At 45.0% G+C, this 20,998-nt stretch overlaps 1 protein-coding gene across 2 annotated transcripts; it reads right to left on the bottom strand.

Annotated features, from left to right (window-relative positions):
* Nucleotides 1–1,167: 1,167 nt before the first annotated feature.
* RPN2 (ribophorin II) lies at nt 1,168–20,595 on the bottom strand. 2 transcript variants are annotated; one of them, XM_068207536.1, is made up of 18 exons: nt 20,476–20,595; nt 20,191–20,393; nt 17,779–17,874; nt 16,944–17,119; nt 16,013–16,088; nt 15,498–15,632; nt 13,296–13,472; nt 12,801–12,919; nt 12,339–12,444; nt 9,861–9,952; nt 9,620–9,734; nt 9,095–9,289; nt 8,495–8,581; nt 7,906–8,001; nt 6,746–6,821; nt 5,716–5,845; nt 3,978–4,070; nt 1,356–1,523 (listed from the first exon to the last, which is right to left on the bottom strand). In XM_068207536.1, the coding sequence occupies exons 1-17, from the start codon at nt 20,546–20,548 to the stop codon at nt 4,019–4,021; spliced, it is 2,004 nt and encodes a 667-aa protein (XP_068063637.1). In that variant the 5' UTR covers nt 20,549–20,595; the 3' UTR covers nt 1,356–1,523; nt 3,978–4,018. The 2 variants fall into 2 exon arrangements, with proteins under 2 accessions (XP_068063638.1, XP_068063637.1); XM_068207537.1 differs by lacking the exon at nt 3,978–4,070 and having other exon boundaries at nt 1,168–1,530.
* Between the last annotated feature and the right edge of the window lie 403 nt (nt 20,596–20,998).

Below are 20,998 nucleotides of genomic sequence, written 5' to 3'. Positions count from 1 at the left end.
ACAGAAAACGTTCTGTTCTAGCACAAAGCATCAGCAGAAAGAATTAGTTACAAAACAAAGCTTCTAAGTGAGCAGTAATAAAACATGAGGCTAAAAAAATATTTCAGGTTAAATGACTATGAATAGTAGCTTAGTTATTTCTTGTCTAAAACTCCTCTAGCCCCAGAGGACTCGAATGCAGCCCGAGATCTGGTGTTTGAAGGAGTGCCAGAGGAGGTCAAAGAAGTTCATTAAACCTCTGTGGGCCCACCCTAATGTTTACACTGAACCAGCAGGTAGGAACAGCTGCATAGAGCAGGAACAGTGAGCTAAGTGTGAGCAACAGCATGGGGAAGAGACAAGGTGGATTTAATAAAGTGGGGTCATGTCTCACACACGTGAAATGCTTTGGAGGATTCAGCTCCACACCCTTTATCCACATGCTTGCTTGCTGATGTAATTTTCCTGGATTTCCAGAAGACATTTGATAAAGGCCTTTAAAGCAACTACCCTTGACACAGGATGCACATGAGCAGGGGAGGGAGCAACTGTTAAGTTTTCCATGTGAAAGGTGCTCATCAGGAGGAGATTTAGGCCTTTGGTTATTACTATCTGTGAGTCCTTCAGTAACACCCAAAGCTGCTGCCTCAGCACTGCTTGGTGGTCCTGAAGGGAGTAATTAAGTGGGAAATGAGAGTTTGAGTAACTCAAACATGGCCACATGGCAAGCAGCAGACACCTGGCTTTTGGTTTCATAGAAGGCCAGAAGCAACAACCTGATCAAACTCGTATTTGGAGTGAGAAGGTTACTGCCAGAGGCTGGAAAGAAAGTGAAGACCCCACAGGACCCCCAAAGCTGCCAGGTCAGACCCAGCCAGGCACACCAGCAGCACAGCTGGCTCCACCAGGCCTGAGCCCAAGGGCCCAGAGCAGCTGGGCACAGCCTGGAGAGAGAGACAAGGCTTCAGTGGAGAAAGGCAGCCACAGCCTCACCCAAGGGACAGGCAGGAGGGAAGTCCCCCCCAATAAAAACAGCCCCCAGGGAAAGGACATGAAAGAACAGGAAGCTTCACACTCAGCAATGACTCACACACAAAATTACCCACCAGAAAAAGCTCTTTTCATTCTCATGTGAACCCAGCTTCCAATCACCACCTCTGAGACAGCCAAAACACAACACTCAGGACCATCCTTTCCTCCTCTTTATTCACAAATCTTTAGGATGAGGAAAGGGCACCTGGGGAAAAGCAGATTTGTATTTTCTTCTTTCTTTTTCTCAAAAAGAAATTCAAATGTCCTGGGAGAAGGGGAGAGGATCCAGGGAAGAAAAGATTTTCCAGATTCATATGAAAAGCACTCCAGTAGCATGAACACAATGATGAAAATAAAGATTTTAAAAAAAGTTTAACTGGCACCCTTTTGACTTAATATATAAAAAAGAATTATCTTCTGCCTTCCTTCTTCTGGCCTTTCAGTTATTTATTCACTTCTGCTCTGAAGGCATTTGCTTTGTTTTTCCACATTTCTTCCATCATCTGGTACTAGTGTGTCCTGGAAAGAAAAAAGAAAAAAAAATTAACTCTTCTAGGCAACAAAGCACTTGCTTGTACAGTAAAAGTGTCCCCAAACCCATCATTCTTTCTCAAAAGCAGCTTGTTGGACAAACTTCCCCAAAGCAGCTTATCTGAGTGATGACCCAGTACTGCTCTGGAATGGGGGATGGAATTCAAGGAGCATGGAAATGGTCAGAGAAAATGAAGATTGATTTCTGGTGCAAAAGGGATGAATGTCCATTAAATTACAGAACTGAACAAAAAAAAAAAAAAAAAAAAAAAAAAAAAAAAAAAAACAAAAAAAAACTAGGCTGAAGGCAAAGCCTGCAAGTACCTTAACTTCTTTGAACAGGGCTGATCCATCTGCTGGCAATCCTTGGTCCATGTTAACACAAAGATCTTCATCTCCCCAGGAAGATCAAGCAGGGTTAGCACAGCAAACCCAACCTTTTGAGGTCCTTTTGCCTTCCATGATGCCAGACAGGCACACATGGCATGACACTCTTAACTGACATAGCTGGGGCATCAGAAAACTCAGCAGTGAGGAAAAATACTTGTGACTGCACACGGCAGCAAAATCTAACTTAGGGTTCGTGGATATTAAGGTATTTGCAAGATCTTAGGGCCACAGACATGCTCTGAGAGCTGCAGCCCCTCTGCTCTGAGGCAAAGCTGAGGGAGCTGGGGATGCTCAGCCTGGAGAAGGCCCAAGGGAGGCCTCACTGTGGCCATGCAGGACTTGAAGGGGGTTTATGAAAAGGAGTGAGAGGCGTGTTTTATACAGGCAGATCGGGCAGTGGTTTTAAACTGAAAGAGGACAGGTTTAGATTAGATGTTTGGAAGAAATTTTAAACTCAGAATGTGGTGAGGCACTGGCACAGGTTGCCCAGAGAAGCTGTTGTTGCCCCATCTCTGGAATTTGTTAAAGGCCAAGGGTGGATGTGGCCCTAAGCAAACTGGTCTAGGGGATGGTGTCCCTGACTATGGCAGGGGGGTTGGAACTAGTGGACCTTAAGATCCCTTCCAACCCAAAGCAGTCTGTGATTCCACGATCCTCTAGGCTACTTACAGCCCATAAGGAATGAAGGAGTTAAAATACTAGCCTGAGAAACAGGAAACATGCAGGCTGTGGAGAACACTCATGAGGTACTTGGTAACAGGCCACTAAAAAGCTGTAAACCACTGGCCCAAAGTGATGTTAAAGAGAAGCATCCAGGAGCCTGAACAGCAAACACAGCAGCCAAAAGGACAAGTGACAGCCACCTCCAGTTCCTTTCCAGTTACTTGCTGCAGCTTGTTCTGTGCTCAAGTACCTCAAAACACTCCAGGGAGAGAAAAGACAGCAAAAGGGTGTTTTTCTGAGGGACATGATGCCTAATTTTCCACAGGTAACTTCCATGCAATCATCCTGCATGCTCCCTGATCTGCAGACAGGAGCTCTCACCACAGTGCACACCATTTGTGTGGCACAACCTCCCAGTGCTGGTTTTGATCTGCACCACAGAAACTGGGCTCCATTCAACTCCCCACATGCCTGGAGCACTGACTGTGGATGTCAGGGGAAGCAGATGCTCAGATGTACCTGTGCAGCACATCGTACAGTGATTTGTGTCATCACAGGACACATCCCACAGACTCTTCCTTTCCCCACAACAAACCAGTACACTGAAAAGGAATGAAGCCCCCATGCACACACACTCAGAACTGGGCAGTCCTGCCTCCTACACCACAGTGCACAGAGCAAACTGGGACCTTACCTCTCGGAATGAAAGGAAACAAATGGCTTTCTCCTGGCAAATGGCAATGGAGACCCAGCACATGACTGTATGGAATGGAGGGGGCTGGGAGCTGCTGCTGCCGTGGCTCACCATCATGACCAGTTCAGTCTAATGGAGGGTGACCTGGCACTGGCTCGTGTTCTCAGCTGAGAGAGGTGGTGCTGACCTGGCTCTGCTGCACAGAGCTCTCACCACACCAAATGAGGATGCAATCCAGCAGGCAGAGTGCCTGGCAGCTGCATAGCCAGAATACTGCAGGTAGGGATAGGGAGTATCAGCAGCAGGGCGGGAACAGCACCAGTGTCAGCCACTTTCATCATGGTCTCCTCCAGCTGACATTGCTAATTATTTATTGGAGCAATAATATTGTTTTATTTCATCACCCGAGAGCCGCTTGATGCCCACAACAGCATATTTACATGTGCACATATCACCACACAGACTTGAGATAATTCAGGCAATCACACAAATGCAATTTAACCTCAGAGAACATGTCCTGCTAATATACCCAACCCAGCTGCAGCCAGGGCACCCAAGGACTGATTTTAAAGCCCACTAAGCAATGTTGGGGGAAGCAGCTTCAGCTCACATACTTTTTGTCAAAGGAGTGAGTGATGAGGTGAAATGAAACAGGCAGCATGCCCAGGGAAAGGCAAAATCCAAAAAGGCCCTTACTTCCTGAAGAGCTGGTCACTAGCAAACCCCCTTTTACCGCAGCGTTCTATACTTTGCCAACCTACTGCTCTGCTCTGCAGCGATCCTGCCAAAAGGAGAGAGGGAGAAAGGTTCAGAGAAGACAGGAAGGAAGAAAGCAGGCCTGTTCCAGGAACCAGACCCAGTGACAGAAATGCAAAAAGCAAAACCAGGCCTTCTGGTAACTTCTGTAACAAGATGGTTTATACAGGCAGCCCCCTTCCCTCTCCTTCCCACGCCTGCTGCTGGCCTCCACAGCTCTGCCTCAAAGTGCAATCTGGTTAATTGTCACTGCACTTCAGCATCTGAGACAGGCGGGCACTGCCTTCACAAGAAGATGTCTTTTTGAACATTAAAGTCGTGTACAAAGGGTTTAACTTTAGCCTCAGAGAGAAGTTCTACTTTCAAATTTGCCATTGTAGTTGCAGCTTCGTGTCATTTACAGTGAAAAAGCACACGGACACCCCCCGCAGTGGTTTGAAGCAGGAACCAACCACCTGCATTTATGTGCTAACAGAAGCCCTGGTTGAGCCAAGACACTTAGAAATTTGCTTCATTGTATTATTTTCCCCCAAATCTGTATCCTAGGCAATCTGTACTTAATAACAATGTCTCATTACTCTTTCAATGAAAAAGAAAACATTATTAAATGACATAACAGTCCCAGGGGCAACAAAATTCCCATAGGAAGTTATGCTAACTCAGTAAAATGCCACAGTGGAGAGAGCTTAACATCTGAGGGATCAAGGCTGAGAAAGCTGGGAGGACAGTATGAAAATGGCTAATTACATTAATCATCCTCCTGGACATAGCCAAAAATGTAGAAATGTTTTAAAGAAAACCAATCAATGCAACCCTCCTGAAAATTATATTCTTATGGGTTTTTTTACAGCTCTTGTCCTGGTTTTAATAGAGTGTAATCAAAAAGGTGAGACCCCAGGGATATCTATGCAGGTAGGTATGCAGCAGCTCAAAAAGGGGAAAGTAAGGAAAGCACAGGTATGATGGCAAAGCAGGTCAGTAAATCATCTTCAAAGTCAAATGCTACATTAGTACAAAAGCTTAAGTCTCACATGGAAACTGTGGTAGAAGTGAAGGAGAGGGAATGGGGTGACCTTCTAACCATGGCACTGCACTGGCAGCTTGGGACAGCTAACTTCTGGCTGCCCACGCCAGGGCAGTCACGAGACACCGTGTGGCAGAAGACACAGGTGTGCAGAATGAATCCAGTCCAGTACAGAAAGAAATGCTGTATCCCTGATACCTAGCAGAATTTCCTCTGGGTTTGCTAGTGTTAGTTGCCTCTTGTCTGTTGCTGCACAACTGATAAGCAGCTGCTTCCCTTTTCCCTACAGTCACCCCTTAGCTAGAGGAACACAGCAGTAATTTAGTCCCACCTTACCTTCCTCCTCTTAAAACCTTTATCACAAGCAGAGCTCCCAAATAGTTGGGCCTCTCCTACATTTATAGTGGCTTCCATAATCTGACACTACTCTAAGAGCTTCCTTCAGCACATGCCACATGGCCAATTCTTTCTGCAGGAGCTGCTCCCTGGGGACAGCCCCTCACTGCCCTGCTCAGTTCAAGAGGCAGGGAAGTGGGGCTGAGCAGCCCAGCCCAACACACAAGGTCCAAGAGCCCAAAGCAGTGGCCACTGACACACAGCAGCACCCTGTGATCTCCTCCCCACTGATGCTCTGTCCCCTCCTTACCTCTTCACAGCTTTCTGAGCCAGCATCCTGTTGCCTGCCAGGAATGTGATGCCACCCAAAATGGCCAAGTACTTCAGAGTCTGGAACATGTTGAGCTGAGTCCAGTAGACATACATGAGTCCCAACATTGCTGGGGGAAAAAAAGAGACAGCTCATGGCTGAAATTGCATTTCAAAGACCAACCATTTGTCATCCTCAGAACAACTGTACTGCCAGGCCTAAGCATTTGGTTCCTATCTCCTCTCTGAAGCTCTGAATGGCAGCTCTAAAGGCCACATATTATGCCAGGGAATGAAGGCATCTGGGCTCCCATTCTGGAGTGAAAATGTGACACTGACAGCTTGCAACCAACTCTCCTGTGGCAGAATTATGGACGTATTATAGACATTAAGGGCTACTAAAAAGAGGAGAATACTCTGGATTTCAATAGTGGGTATTAACCTCACACATCTGTAAGGGCTAACAGCTTTATAAAGCTTCCAAGTAACCTGACTTGGACTGGGAAACATAGTGACATTTGGAAATCAATTCAATGTTCTCCCAACCTGCAATGCTTTTGAAATTCTACCAAGACAGTAAATAACTGTGTAACCAAGGACACAATAAAACTGATGAAAAAATCTGGTTCAGCCAAAGAACCAGAAGTGCTTTTATGGGAAGAGCTTTAAAGAAAAGATGCAGCTTTTCACTGTTGAGAGTCCTGCAGGTCTCAATCCCCACAGAACCTCCCCACTCTCCGAGGATAAACATGCAGTAAAGTGTGACCTCTGGAAATAAGAAGTTCTATTAAGTACAGATAAATGGAGTGAGAGAGGGGCCCAGATAATGATGGCTGTTTAAGCTGATGGCCAAAACAGGTTTATCACCATATTAACAATCATGAAAAGCAGGAAGGCAGATGGAAACAAGAGAACAAGTGTTATGCTGTTATGTCATTAGAGTTAATAGACTACGAGCCCATTAACCACAGGCTCTCATCTGTAACTCCCAGGTGAGGAGGTCAAACACACAGAAAGCCTCTGACACTTACCAGCATGGCCCAAGTGAAAAACAATGGTGCTGGGAGCAAAGCTGAAGTTGGAGATGTTGGCACCAATCTTGATCCACTAAAAAGGAAAAGAAACAAAATTGGAGTTAAACAGCCTTGTAAACACAAACTTTTATTTTAAGCTTCAACATCTTTCAAGCGTGTTTAAGATCTTCAGTGTATTCTCTACAGAAGCCCTTGTTTACTACTGCAAGGGGAGACAGTAGTAATTTTGCTAAATGCAGCATTGTTGAGCTCCGTTAGTTGAAATGTCTCCTGTTACTTCTGACTGCCCTAATGCAGTTCCTCAAATATCTTAAACTGATGAGAGGACTGCTCCAAATTTAAATAGTGAAAAACAAACTGCTATTTCTACACACTTGAATTAATTTCCATTAAAAAAAAAAAGGTAATGCTCTCATTTTGGACTCATCCAAAGAACAGCTACGGATACAAGATGTTTGCTCACAGTAACATTTATACCTTTTGACTACAAAAGATAAAGGCATGAAGGGTGGAAAAGAAGAGCAGCAACAGTGAGTTTTTCCATTAAAGTCTCATCAACTTGTATATTGTGAACTCCACAGACCAGAGGACACAATTGCCTGAATGCCACCTTTCACTGAGATTGGCTAATGGGAAATTACTGTTGGAATCACTTTCATATTCCAAATAAGGAATAATTTAACTTGTCTCAGTGAGATTTTTATTGCATTAAGTTCAAAGCACTGACCTGATGAAACAGTGAGTAGCAGGGATGCTTCAACTACAGATACTCAAATGTCCATAAATGGAATTCAATCTGATAGGATTAAGTAACACAGATTTTGTGATGGATTTATTACATGTGAGGCAGAATAAATGCCTTTTTGCCGTGGAAGTCTAATGTTATTGTAACTTAATCTGCCCACTGTTATTCACCATCCCCAGCTGAAGCACACTGAAGAAACTCATCCACCTACTTCAACTTGGCAGCAGTGTTGCTCTGCTTTGACTATAACCTCAAAATCAAACCAGACCAGTGTACTGCACTGACAGCTGCTAGCTGTGATTCCAGTCATGATTAACCAAGAGTTTTAGCAAGAAGTTGAGCTGTTCAACCTCCTAAGTGACTCTCACTGGATACAAAGAAGTGTTGTTCTTCTGTGACCCCGTTCACTCACCAAGATGAGCAGCAAAAGCAGTGGGGAGAGAACCAGTGCTGTGAAAGTGTTGGAGACCACAGTGGGAGGCCTCTTCTCAGGTTCCCTGAAGAGGTGCTGCAAACAAACAAAACCAACTCATGAGCAGGAGTGTTCCAACAGAGCAGCTCCTCTGCTCCCAAGCTGCAGCCCTAGTGCTGCTCTCACAGGTTCCTCTGGGTGAGAGCCGTTCTTCCTAAGGCACAGACTGACTCGTTAGCACAGTGTCTATTCCAGTCTCTGCATGTTTGATTTCTTGCACAGTTAACTTTTCCTTGCACTCACAGAAGCACTTGTTAGCTTGACATCAGCCCAGATGGCTGGAATGAACAGAGACCTTTCTGTGGTGCTTACCTGGCCAAATTTTCACATTTGAGTCTTTTCACTGACACCAGTTGCTCCCTCATAGCTAGAACACACAACTTTTTTATTCATACACCAGAGAACTCCAACAAATTTCTTTCCATTAAGCAGTAACTCTGGTCTTCCTTTAATTACATTACTTACAAATAAATGATGATGAGAACACATAACACCAAGCCCTCATCTCCACATATAATCTTGACTGTACCTGGATTTCAGGTTTGGGAACAAAGAGGTTCTTGGACTGGACTGTGGATGGTGCATCCTCTTCTGGGAATGTGACCACAACATCAGCCTGAAATGAAATCGTGCAGCTTCAAGCACTTAGATCTAAAACCATAAACCCTATTCCATTACTGTGCTCTACTTCCTTATTTGACAACTTACAATTTACACAATTTTAAAAGGAAATTGAGAAAAAGACACCATATTTTTTAAGAAGCAGCCTCTCCTAAACAGGGGCAGTAGTATCACTCACCCATCATTAAGAATTGGACTTATTTCCAGCAGAGAAAGAACAGAAAGGTTAAATCTTGAGAGCCTGCCATGAAATTGCATCAAACCCATAAACCTTCTGAAGTTTCTGCACCACCACATCTTGAAATTAATGTTTATTTCTCTCTTGCTTTGATGTTTACTTAAAACTTGCAAAGAACAGCAAACCTCAGAGCCCACAAATGGCCAAAAGTATTCTGGTTCACTAAAAAGAACAAAACATTTGAGCTTTTTGCTTCCAAGCCTGTACCATGCCCTCCTGTTAGACTGTCAGTAACGACAAAACCACATCACCCCACCTCCAGCTACATACCACATTCCAAAGGATTGGATTTTCCAGAGTGGCATCTCCAATGATCAGGTAAAGAGTGTAGGTCCCAGAGGCAGAGTCAAATTCAGTCTTTCTTTCAGAGGTATCCAGTTCAAATTTGTATACATTCTTGCTGTCTGGTTCTGCAACAAACACCACCTCCTGGCCAGTCTTTTGGTTGTGAAGTCGAACAAAAGTCTGCAAGGAAGATCATAACATTCAAGGACTTTTCAGCCAGCAATCTACATTAAAAAAAATCAGAAGTGTGCTCTTACAGGGCAGGCTACGTGCACTCAATCTGTGGAGTTAAATATGACAAAATACCAGAGCCAGGAGAGGTTTCATTTAACAGACAGACAAAACAAATGAAGTGAATCTCCCATCCAGTGAGATCAGTGATCTTCACAGTACATGTCAGAAACATAAGGCTTCTCAAAACCTATGATCTCTTTTCAAGAGCAACTGTCACATCAGATGCTTCATGATGGAACATCTTGGTAACACAGCAATGACAAAAATTGTCCTAACCTGGTGAGGGATGAGCTCAGCTCCACTGTTCACATCTATAAGCTGGAAGGATAAAGCAAAGTTCTGATGGCTGTCAGCAATGAATGAGCCCTTGGCTTTGGCTGGGTAAGCTACCCTAGGAGGAAAAAAACCACACAGAACTGAGATGATCTTGCAAGAGAAGGCCTGGTGCTCAGAGAAGCCAAGGCTCTAGTCTAGAGCCAGTTGCCCTTCCAGGATCACACACCCCATGCTGTTTTACCTGGTTGTTTTTGGTGCAATGCTCTGATCTTTATCCACGGTAGAAAGATCTACATTAGTAATCCCCACTTCTGTGGAAACTTTTACTTTCAGCTGCAACAAAACACAATAGAAAATTCTTCAGAGCACGCTACATACACCAGTTATGGCCAAGTTCACTGCAGATGCTTTAGCTCTTCAGTCCCTCTTCTTTAAAGAAGGTCTTACAACTAAGCCCAAGTCAGAGCCTAACCTGCACAGAAGGATCTACAGCAATTTCCCTTCTGGCAAAGCTCCAGCACCAGTCACTGACCCATCCCCTTCCTCCCTGCACAAGCAGCCAGCTCTGCTGACACCAACTTCTCAGGCATGCTGGAATTAGCTGTCCTTGAGGGAGCTGTTTTGAATGAAATAGTCCAACTACCCAGATCCAACTAGTTTTCCTTCTGAACTAGCAGAAGCTAGCTATTAAAGATTACATCACATATGATACAACTTCACACTGCCTGTGCACATGTCCTACTTTCTGGACAGCAATTTGAGACAAGAGGTCTCTGGACAGCAACAGTTCTGCCTCTGTTGGCTCCTAAAGCCCAACAGGTTTCCTTTGATTTTATTACCAGCAGGCAAATGCCAAAGCATTCCTGCAGACCTGCACTTTGTCCAGCAAGCTTTCCTGCAGAGTCACAGCACTTACCCCTTAGTGCAGGGCAGCCAATAAGGCCCTGCCATTTATCAAACTCCTCTGTGCTAAGTGCAGTATAAACCCCAAGTAGAGAAATGATTTCCTGCCCTTTCCCCAGCCCCAAACCACAGCCCATTCAGGCACTGAGCCGAGTGGGTTTGACTGATTTCAATTCTTCTCTCAAACATAAGCAGTTACTGCAGTCTGTAGTTTTTAATTAGCACATTTGTTCTCACAGCTTATAAATGCTCCCCTAGAGAATTGAAGTTTCATTGCCAAGACATTTTTCATCTTATACTACAATTTGTTATTACAGGTTTGCTCATGTGAGCCAGCCCCACACCCTCAGCCTGAAAAATAATTCAGAGAACCTGTAGGAAAAGTATGCAAAAACATTAACTAAACTATTCAGGTCAGACTTCAAACACAGTCATCTTGGCAGTTCCTTTACAACAAAAAGTATAATTTAAGAGAGAGGCTACCCCCCAGAATGGATCCATTAACATGCAGATGATTCAGGCTAACTTTAGTAAAGCCTTAATTTGTTCCAAGATGGGTGTGGAGAAAGATGGACTAAGATATTAATTTTAAAAAAGTTGTGTGAAGGCAACTCAGAGCTGCTGCACACAGCCCCTCCAACTGCACAGTACACAAACATCTCTCAAATATTTTAATGCCAGGAAATGTAGTCTCTGCCTGAGTAATAACCCACTGGTTTAGCTCATTACTGTCAAAACGACGGTGCATTAAGGACAATTAATGCTAATAACAGTAAGGAAAAAGCAGCTCCCCAGCAGTCCTCCCCCGTAACAATGTGTCTTATTAGCAGCGGTTCCCACAAAGCTGCCAGCGCTAATACATTCCTGCCGGTGCCTCCCTGTGCCAGCTCCAGCTTAAGCAGGACAATCCAGCCCCTTCTGACACCCCTGAGTGCCATTACTGCTCCACTGACAGAGCCAATTTGATACTCAGAGTAAAGGTCAGCAGTTGTGTCTTCCTCCACTCCAAGGGAAATACATTGGAAGACTTGAAATGCTAATTGTTTCCTTAAATAGGTGATTGAGGGCACAAATTAACCCTGGGAATGGACCTCTTTGGAGAAGAGCATTCTCAGCTGTTGACACTGGGGGGACTGCATGAACAGTCAGAGAGGTCACATTCCTCTCACTGTTAGAAACTTGAGGAAAGGAAAACTCCTAATGTTTATATAAAACTGCTCTTCAGAAAGGTGAGGTCTAAGAGCTTCTGCCACCAAAAAAGGGCTGTGTGTGCATGAAAAGAAGACTTCATTTGCTTTGGTCACTGCTTCTCCACTACAAAATCTTCACCATATACACGGTTTGGAAATGCCAAAAAAACCCCCAAAAGACCCCCCAACTCTCTTCTAGGGCTCTAGAGCTTATACAAACAGACAACAACAAATGCTCAGCTTCCACACAGACAACCCCCAGACAACTGACAGCCAACCCTTGAGATTTATGGGCTCAACTCTGGAATGCTCTGAAGAACTAACACTTGGAAATCATTTCTGCATATTGACTTAGGGCTGCCATATAAACACTTCCACTGTCACCCTTTGTTCACATGCTGTCAGATCAGCATCTAAGTGATAAGACAGGTTTGAAATTCACACAAATCCCTTTTGATCATGTATTAATCTGGTTGCTGGCCATAATCCCGAGTCAAAATCCAACGCATTACAGAAAAGCATGTGATAAAAATTCCATACAACTGGCAACATCTTTCACAAGTATAAATAAAAAGCTATTTCAGTGAATAAGCACAGAATAAAAATACATCAAAGAGCACACCCACCTCAACTTTGTTAGCAATAAATCGCTTATCTCCATCTACACTGATAGAGAAATCATAATATCCACTAGCAGGTTTCACATTCATGAAGTTCAGCTCAAAGAAATCTCTGTAACAAAAAAACCCAAGGTGTTAAGACTCCAATTATGCTACATTAAGTAGGTAAACAAACACAGCACAAAACTAACATTGCTAAGTGCAGCAGGAAAAGAATTCTTCAAAGCCAACCAAAGTCAAAAGAATATTGGAATTTCCCACTCCCAGTCAAAAGAAAAACCAACATAAATTCACCATCACCATCAAATGTGATCAGTCACTCTACACTAACAAAACACAACCACAGCATTTTGAGTTTTCTATCACAGAAACATTTGTTTGGTGGAAAAACACTTATGGAAAACTAAGTCCAACGTTACTTAAATAACACCTGTTTGTCTTACTCTAAAAATAATCTTATTTTCTTACCCAGAGAGAGTAAATGGTAGCTGTTGAAGGACAGTGGCTTTGCTAGACACAGACTTGGCTTGGTCAAGCTTTACAGAAACTTGAGTCAGTAGCTGGGACATAACGTTGGTCACTTGAAGCTGCGAGAGAAAAAACAGCATTTCTGTGAGCATTTCTTCACTGTCCCAGAAGGAATGCAGGAGCACAGACAACTCAGTGCCCCTCTGTGTTACAGACCCAGAGCTCTCCCCTCCTCAGCATCCCAGCCTCCCTTGTTCTTTCTAACACAACAGGGAAGGTGAAGAGCTGACTTCCACACGTTGCCTTCTTGAGGCAGTGCCTGGTGAGCCCTGGTAAGACGAGGTTCCTAAGAATCACTTCACAAAAGCACTACAATCCCAGATCTGCTGGAGCCTCAGTCACAGAGCTAAAAGTGAAAGACATCAGCTTACACTTTCAGTGAGCCCAGAGCTACAACACCACAGACTGAGCCAAGGTCTGGGGCTAAGGCCTTACCCTGAGCAGGGGCTGGTGATGAGACACAGCTGCAGGCCCATCAGGGACAACGATGATGGGCAAGTGGAAGCGGTTCTGGGACAGGGCACCTGCAGCACGAGCAACGCTGAAGGCCTCCGAGAGTGTCTCAAAGTTCTTCTTGCTAAAAATTGCATTCATCAGCTGGATAACCTGATCCTGAAAGAGGAAAAACCAACCACATATAAGCACCAGCAGCTTCCCACAACATTGCAAACTGGCTCAGTATTATGTTATTAATGGAAACATCATTCATAAAAGACTGTTTAATTTTCCACTTGCTTTAAAAACATTCAAATTATGAGACAACCCAAAATTATCTACCTTTGGAATTTCATATGCATTCTTATTCTTGGCTAGGAGGCTCCAACCACAATGGCTGGAACTGTCTCAAGAACTTGGAAAAGCAGAATACAGATCCACCTCTGCAAGTGATGTGTTTCAGAGTAAAAAGATGTCATCAGCTCAACTACCCAGACTGCATGTGGCTACAAAAAGACAATTGTCTTCATACAGTGAAGCAGAACCAGGATTGATGTCCTGGCTGGGAAGGCCATGGAACAAAGCATCCCAATGGCTCTGGAAGGAGCCAGTCTAGGCCCATGCAGGCTTATCCCCTTAGGCTCAGCAGTGTCCTCAAGCTAAGAGGATTAGCTTTAAAGCAGTACCACCAAGAGCACAGAGCCAGCTCTGGATTTGGGATGTGCCAAAGCTAATTTGTTCTCTCCAAAGCAGGAGTGGGACAGCATCCCCCCAGCTGGTTTTGCAGGCTGACTCAGTAGGGTTAGGGCATCTGCACCACTCTCTGCAGATTATTCATTAGCCATCATTATTCAGCTTCTTTCATCACTCCCTGCTAGTCTGAAAAGCAGAGGGATTGGCTACCTGTACTTTGATCCAAACCAAGGATTTTGGGCCAAATTCTAACGAGAATGAGTACAATCAAAGACAATCCCAAATAAAGCAATAAGGATATAGCTTAGTGACCTGCTAAGAACACTTCTAAACTAAATCAACTGTATCTCAAATCTTCACTCTTCTGCTTGTACCAGTGAACACCAAACAACACCACAACTAGAGAAAGCATCCAGACAAATGCTATAAAACTCCTGTACAGTGCAAATCCTACAGTGTTTTTCATGTCTGTGGAGGGCATGGCACTGCTCCCGACCCTAATCAGCAGCTGGCACTCTCATTGAAGTTGTGGGGGAAAAAAAAACAGGGAGTTATTTTTTCAAATACTACATCTTAATTTTTAAAGACAGTTTTGTGGCATTCCAAAGGCACTCTCACCATTCAACAGAGATAAAGCCTCAAGCCCCAACAGCAGCATTTCTGACAGCACAATTCCGAAAAAAACTAACCAATTTCCCTTAATTGGTCTTTTTTAAAGCATCATTTGGACACTGACAGTTTGAATTGCACGAGCCAGAATCACCACCCCAAAATGACATCAAAATTACTTTGCATTAGTCTGTTTGTCAGCAGTGTGGAAAAGAGCCAGGACTGAACTCGGATGTCTTACGCTGGCTTCAGTCTTAACCCTGCCACTTTTGGCTCGTGCTTTAGGGAGCTGCCATTCTCACTCCAAAGTACATCTAACTCCATTAACTTGTGGTGAAAAAAAAATCAAGTGGATAGCTTGTAGTAATGATTTCTGGCTTAACCAAGATCAAAAGAAACTTCCAGGAGTCTTTCATCTTAGACTACAAGCTTTTTCATCTGGATTCCTGCAGGCACATGGTAATGTTGTCTTTCTTCTGGGCACCCCAAACTGGGGTGCCTGCATTTCCTCACAGATAAATAGCATTTGCAAAACACCTTGAAATGCTGGAAAGTACTACAAGTGCCAAATACCAGAACAAACTCTGAAACAAGGGTTTTTTTTCAACACTATGTCTCAATAAACAAAGAAAAACTAAGCTTCACTTGCAATTTCCTTCTGTACACTTGAAAAGGGAAAAAAACCAACAGATCCAGCCTGCGATCTTTAAGTTGGAATTTCCTCTTAGATTCTGTTTCCTAGCATTCCCTCCACAATGTCCCTTTTCACTGAGTGTGCTCAATACTTTTTGCAGTAGAAGTTCTACCCAGTTGCACCAGGCTCTGGCACTGCACCACAGGGACTGAGCAGATCCTTTCTGGGAGCTGGAGTGTGCAAGGAAGGAAAGGGCAGGTACAGACCTCCTTTATTGCTGGCTCTGTACCCACATGGTCTGACAGCTTATAGGCAGCAGCAACAAACAGGGCAGTAGTCTCAATTCCTTCTTCAAACTGCAGGTAAACTCCACCCAGGTCATCCAAGCGAGCGACAAGATCCTGACAGAAAGAGTTATTAAAATTTAAATTGCATTCTAGTGGATCCACAGAAGTTAACTCTGCTGTTAGGTCTTTAATCAAGAATTATCTGTATGGGATCAATTTTATATTTTGTAATAGTTATTTAGAAATAGGATTAAAGAAAATCCTTCAGCCTTTAGTGGATTTAATTATATGTAAATGTCAGGATTGTCTATTTTTCAGTCCACTGTGAAACAGATAAAAGTCCAAGGAATTTTCTGCTTGAAAGCCAAGCCACATCATGCAGGCAGACAATTAGCCAGGCTGGTTTTTCATTTTGTTTTTCAATTAATACATCTTTTAATTCTAAAGCAATCTAGCAAATTTCTGAATAATTAGAGAGCACAGTGTCTTCCTACCTCAATTTCCTCAACAATGCTACTTAGATCTGCCTGCTGGGACAGGTAAGATGCCGTCTCCAAAGCCTGGATGGTTCTTAAACAAGAACAAACAAAATCAAACAAGTGTGTGATTATTCCTTCCTTAAAAGCCAAACACCATTTAAATCAAAGCAACTGTGTTTCTACTCTGAATGAAGTGTAAAACAGCTGTTCCTGCCTTCAGTTCACCCAAGAGAATGAATCTGAAGTGATTTAGTGTGAACTTAGCATTCATTACAGAATGTCACTTTAGCTGCATCAGCACTGCAAGGACTCAAAGGCAGAGAACAAACTGATCCCTGCAGAACACAGATCCCAGACTTTCTACTGAGGCTTCCAGGAATCCACTATTTTCGTCAACAAATCAAGTTTTAAAGTTTCCCTTTCTTCCCTGGCCTTTAAGGGACATTCTGTTCTCTTGTTTCATGGTGAAACAAATTTTTTTGGTGATAAATGCCAAGATTCCTTCAGCTTACTGGCACATATTTTCCAGCTCACAGTGGCTGGAAACTGCACCATAAACTACACCATAAACTAGCACCATAAACTACAAACAGGGTTGAGAAAGAGCATTATAAATGACATAGAATCATGGTTGGGTAAAAGTAAAAATTCTGTTATCAATCCTTTTAAGAAGAGGTTTTTTTTGGGGTACCATCCCTTTACTGACCATTATCCTTGAACTAAACTGAATATATAAGTTAATTTACAAAATCATACAAAATAGCCCCAAAATGTTTATTTTCTTTCCCCCAAGGAACAATAATGAACTGGACAAACACCCCAAATGAAAACACAGCACCTACTCTACTACATCTATATTACAAATATTAAGCAGTAAAATAGTCTTGAATTCAAAACCCAGTAGCCTGCAGGATAAACACACAAATCCCTCCTGTGTGAGACTTACGCCAGCACGCTCTCCTCCTTGCTGAGCCGAGCAGTGAGAGCACTCAGGGCTTCCTGGGATGCCAAAGGAAGGCCAAAGCCACTCAGGGCACCAACAGCGTGGAAGATCTGGGTGACTGAGGAATCCTCACTGACAGCTGCCAGCAGCAGCTCCCTGGTCTCATTTGAAATGGTGACCTGAGGAAGAGCACAGTGATTCACAGTCTTCAAATCACCACTGATTCCCTCCTGGAGCAACACTAGATTGGTAAACTTCTGTAAGCTTCTGGGGAAAATCCTTTTATCATTCATTAGTTTTTAGTTTAATTGATAAAATCCTTAAGTTTTGCTGTCAACCATCAATTAGTCAGGATAATCCATTCAGATGTATCCTGGCAATCTGCTACTGCTTTTCATGTGGCATCACCTCTTGTGAAGTAGCCAGGGGTACTGATGACAAAAAGGGCTTGGATAACCTACCCCAGTTCAGCAAGGCTGGTCTGCATCTGTACCCAGCAGTGTTCCAACACCCAAACAGTCTGTCATCCACACAAAGAATTTCTAATTGACACAGTCCTGAGAATTCTAACAAAATGTGCTGCCTTTTTTTCTTGGCCATCAGTGTTTAATTAAAAAACATTCCCTCAGAATTACCCTGGACCAAATAAATACTTGTGTTACATATTTATACTTTGCCTTGTGTAAAGCACGCCCAAACATTTATTTACCTAAGGCACAACAGAGAATAGTCCACTAAAAGAAAGTAAAAGTTATGCATAAAATAAACCCAAGAAAAACATCAAGGCAAGTATTTCCTTCGTAGTATCTGTCTGCAGAACTCAGGGCTCCACACTCACCTCACAGCCTGACAGGACCTGCATGGACTGGGCAGCATAAAAGAGGGATTCAACACTGCTGGAGTCCACATGAGATTTGATGAACTTGCATGCAGCCTGTGGAGAAACAGAAGTTAACTTAAACCACTGAGAGGAGATTTAAATGATACTCTAAGACAATTCCATGAACACTGTGCATTTTTATACCCCCAGATTCTACTCTGCCAGGTGCTGCACAGAAACAAGGGTGGTTCCTCCTAAAAGACATAAGGAACTTTCACATAAGTTCTACTGCAACCATAATTCAAACCTAAACTGAGTTTAATTATATAGCCTATCAAAATTAAAGTCTAATAGGTGTATTTAGTAGGGCAAATCCTCCAGGACAGAGAACAGATGAACAGAAATTCTGTAGGGGAGCTTCCTTTCCAGCTGTATATCACACCATCATTAATGGATACAAATACAGAATTTCAGAGTGCAGAGAGAAAAGTGGGACAAGCAGGTACAGCATGAAGGCAAGCAATGGGACTGCTTATTAATTTGTGTTACCTGACAGCTGGATCACTGTGATGCATTTTAGCCAGAAAATAACCAAGAATTTAACTGCTCATACAGAAATTACAGGGCTTTGAGTATGTGGAGCACAGGCCTTTACAAGCAGGACAGGATTGCATTATCCAGGAATATTCCTAGATTTTCTCTTGGCTGAGGAGGATGAGGTTAGAGATCACTTAATAAAACCTGACACCCTCAAATAAATCCAGGGGCCTCAATAGGATGGAGCCACAGGTGCTCTGGGAGCTGGCAAATATAATTGCTAAGCCATTCTCCATCATCTTTGGAAGCTCATGGAAAATAGGAGATGCCTGAGGACTGGAGCAAAGCCAGTGCCACTTCAGTCTTCACAAAGGGCAAGGAAGAGGATACTGGGAATCACAGGCCAGTCAGCCTCCCTCCAGCCCTGGCAAGGAACAGCTCATCCTGGCTCTCATCTCAAAACGTGTGGAGGAAAAGCAGGTGAGGAGTAGCCAACACGGATTCATCAAGGGGAAATCATGTCCAACCCATGGGCTAGCCCTCCAGGAGATAAGCCTGGGTGGACAACAAGCTGTCCACGAGCCAGCAGAGTGTCCTGGGAGCCAAGAAGGCCAGTGGCAGCCTGGGGTGCATTGGGAAGAGCACTGCCAGCAGGTCAGGGATGTGATCCTGCCCCTCCACCCAGCCCTGCTGAGGGACATCTGGAGTGCTGTGCTCAGTGCTGGGCCCCCGAGTCTGAGACAGACAAGGACATGCTGGAGGGCTGTGAGGATGATGAGGGACTGGGGCACCTCTCAGGAGGGAAGGCTGAGGGAGCTGGGACTGTTCAGCCTCCAGGAGAGCTTAGCAGTGCACACAAACATCTTGAGGGTGGGTCATCCCACAACAGATGCTCAAGTGTTATACCTAGCTATTATTTTTACTGCCTCTACCTTTTAAACAGCCACACCCTGTGAAGAGGTGCACCGTGCAGAAAAAGTCTCACCACAAACCTTGAGAAATTAAAAAAATAAATAAATGAATGCTGTTTCCCTGCAGAAGCAAAGGCTGTGCTGTCACTGCCAGAACTAGGAACTGATAAAAAATCCAGCCACAGTGACACAAAGGAAAGCAGCAACTCCCAGTGTAGCACACAGATGACCAGAAACTGGCCACAGCAAGGGGTGCACCAACATGAACCCCATCTTCAGGAGCCTCACAGTTAATGGCTTATGTGCAGCACTCAAAGAGAAACCATGACCAAAGGGTTTAGAACTGTGGATGAATCTATGAGGAAAGAACAAATTTCTACTGACAGCTCAGAAGCACAGGTAAACATCCACATGTACATGAGCAGGTGTGCCTATGTGAGGAGGCTGCAATATTTAAACTAGAAATGCTTAGAGACACGGCACAGTGAGAATTATGTTGATAGCACCAGCCTTAAAAATATATAATTAATTATACATAAAAATTGTGCTGCCTGAATTCAGTACTTGAACGGAAACAAACTAACGCGAACTCTATTTAACAGTACAGTGCACCAAATGTGCCACAGGCAGGGAACTTATTCACAAGGCAAACTGATAACCACAGCAACATCACAAAGGGCCGGAGGAGCGAGCCCTGAAGCCACCATTCACGGGAAGTGAGTGCAAGAGAACCAGGGCCACGTTACAAAGATCGATTTATCCAAATAACACATGAGACTCACCAATTACCAGCGACACTCCGGTACTTACTAAGGATATAACGCTTTTGTAAACGCTTTACATTTCCCACACGGCCCTGTCCAAGCAGAGCTCTCTCTATAAACTGATATTCTATTAATAATTCCTCATTCGCTGCTATGCAGCAGCCCCTCAGACAGCAAAGCGCCGCCGGGCAGCGACAGCCGGGCCCTCCCCCGCTCACCTTTTCGTCCGCCACCCGCACCCCGAGGCTGCTGAGCCCCACGATGGAGCAGTAGGCGGCCCGCACGTCGGTGAAGGGCCGCTCCAGCACCGCCCGCAGCCGCGCCAGGTCGCGGGCAGCCAGACGATGGCTGGGGACAAGGGCCTGGGCACCGGCGAGCAGAAGCAGGAAGCTGAGCGCCGCCTCCAGACGCAGCCGCGGGCCTGCGGAGAGACAAACGCGTTACCTCGCGTCCCCCATCCCCGCGGTACCGATAGCGGCCCGGCCCCGCCGCCCTCGCCTCACCCGGCGCCGCCATGATGCCGCCCCCTCCCGCGCCACGGCGCCGCTTCCGCCCCGCGCCGGAACGCGCCATCATGCCATGGGGGCGGTGAGAGGGACGGTGGATTATGCGAGGGTCCCTCAGCTCCCCTGCTGCCCTCTACGACAACCGAGAAACTTGAACGAGAGTGAAGCCAGCGGGGCGGGCGGGGCGGGGGGCGGGGGGCGGGGGCGGCAGCGGGGTCGCCAGGCCGCGGGAAGAAATGACTCCCCCGGGTGGCGAGAGTGGTACGGGCCTCCCGGCGGGCCTCGGGGGCGGCCCCTGGCGGGGATGTGGGCTGCGCTGATTGGCCAGGGCTCCTTAAAGGGGCCGCGGCGCGAAGGTGCCCGGGCGCCGCGGCCGTGCCAGGGCCGGCCCAGTATTGTCACGCTGTGTGCAACCGGGCCGTGCCGGGCCGTGCCCAGTATTGTCACGCTGTGTGCAACCGGGCCGTGCCGGGCCGTGCCCAGTATTGTCACGCTGTGTGCAGCCGGGCCGGGCCGTACC

This window comes from Anomalospiza imberbis, chromosome 17 (genome assembly GCF_031753505.1).
Source record: "Anomalospiza imberbis isolate Cuckoo-Finch-1a 21T00152 chromosome 17, ASM3175350v1, whole genome shotgun sequence".
NCBI classification, from domain to species: domain Eukaryota; kingdom Metazoa; phylum Chordata; class Aves; order Passeriformes; family Viduidae; genus Anomalospiza; species Anomalospiza imberbis.
The sequence above is the reverse complement of the archived record's forward strand: the minus strand, read 5'-3'. Positions and strand labels throughout refer to the sequence as shown.

Excerpts from the sequence above, each read along its gene's own strand:
- RPN2 (XM_068207536.1), bottom strand. The coding sequence starts at position 20,548 with ATGATGGCGCGTTCCGGCGCGGGGCGGAAGCGGCGCCGTGGCGCGGGA. Across the intron at positions 12,920-13,295 it reads ATCACCAGCCCCTGCTCAGG|CTTCAAGTGACCAACGTTAT; the intron begins GTAAGGCCTTAG and ends TTTCTCTCGCAG. Across the intron at positions 8,002-8,494 it reads TTCCCAAACCTGAAATCCAG|CACCTCTTCAGGGAACCTGA; the intron begins GTACAGTCAAGA and ends GTTTGTTTGCAG.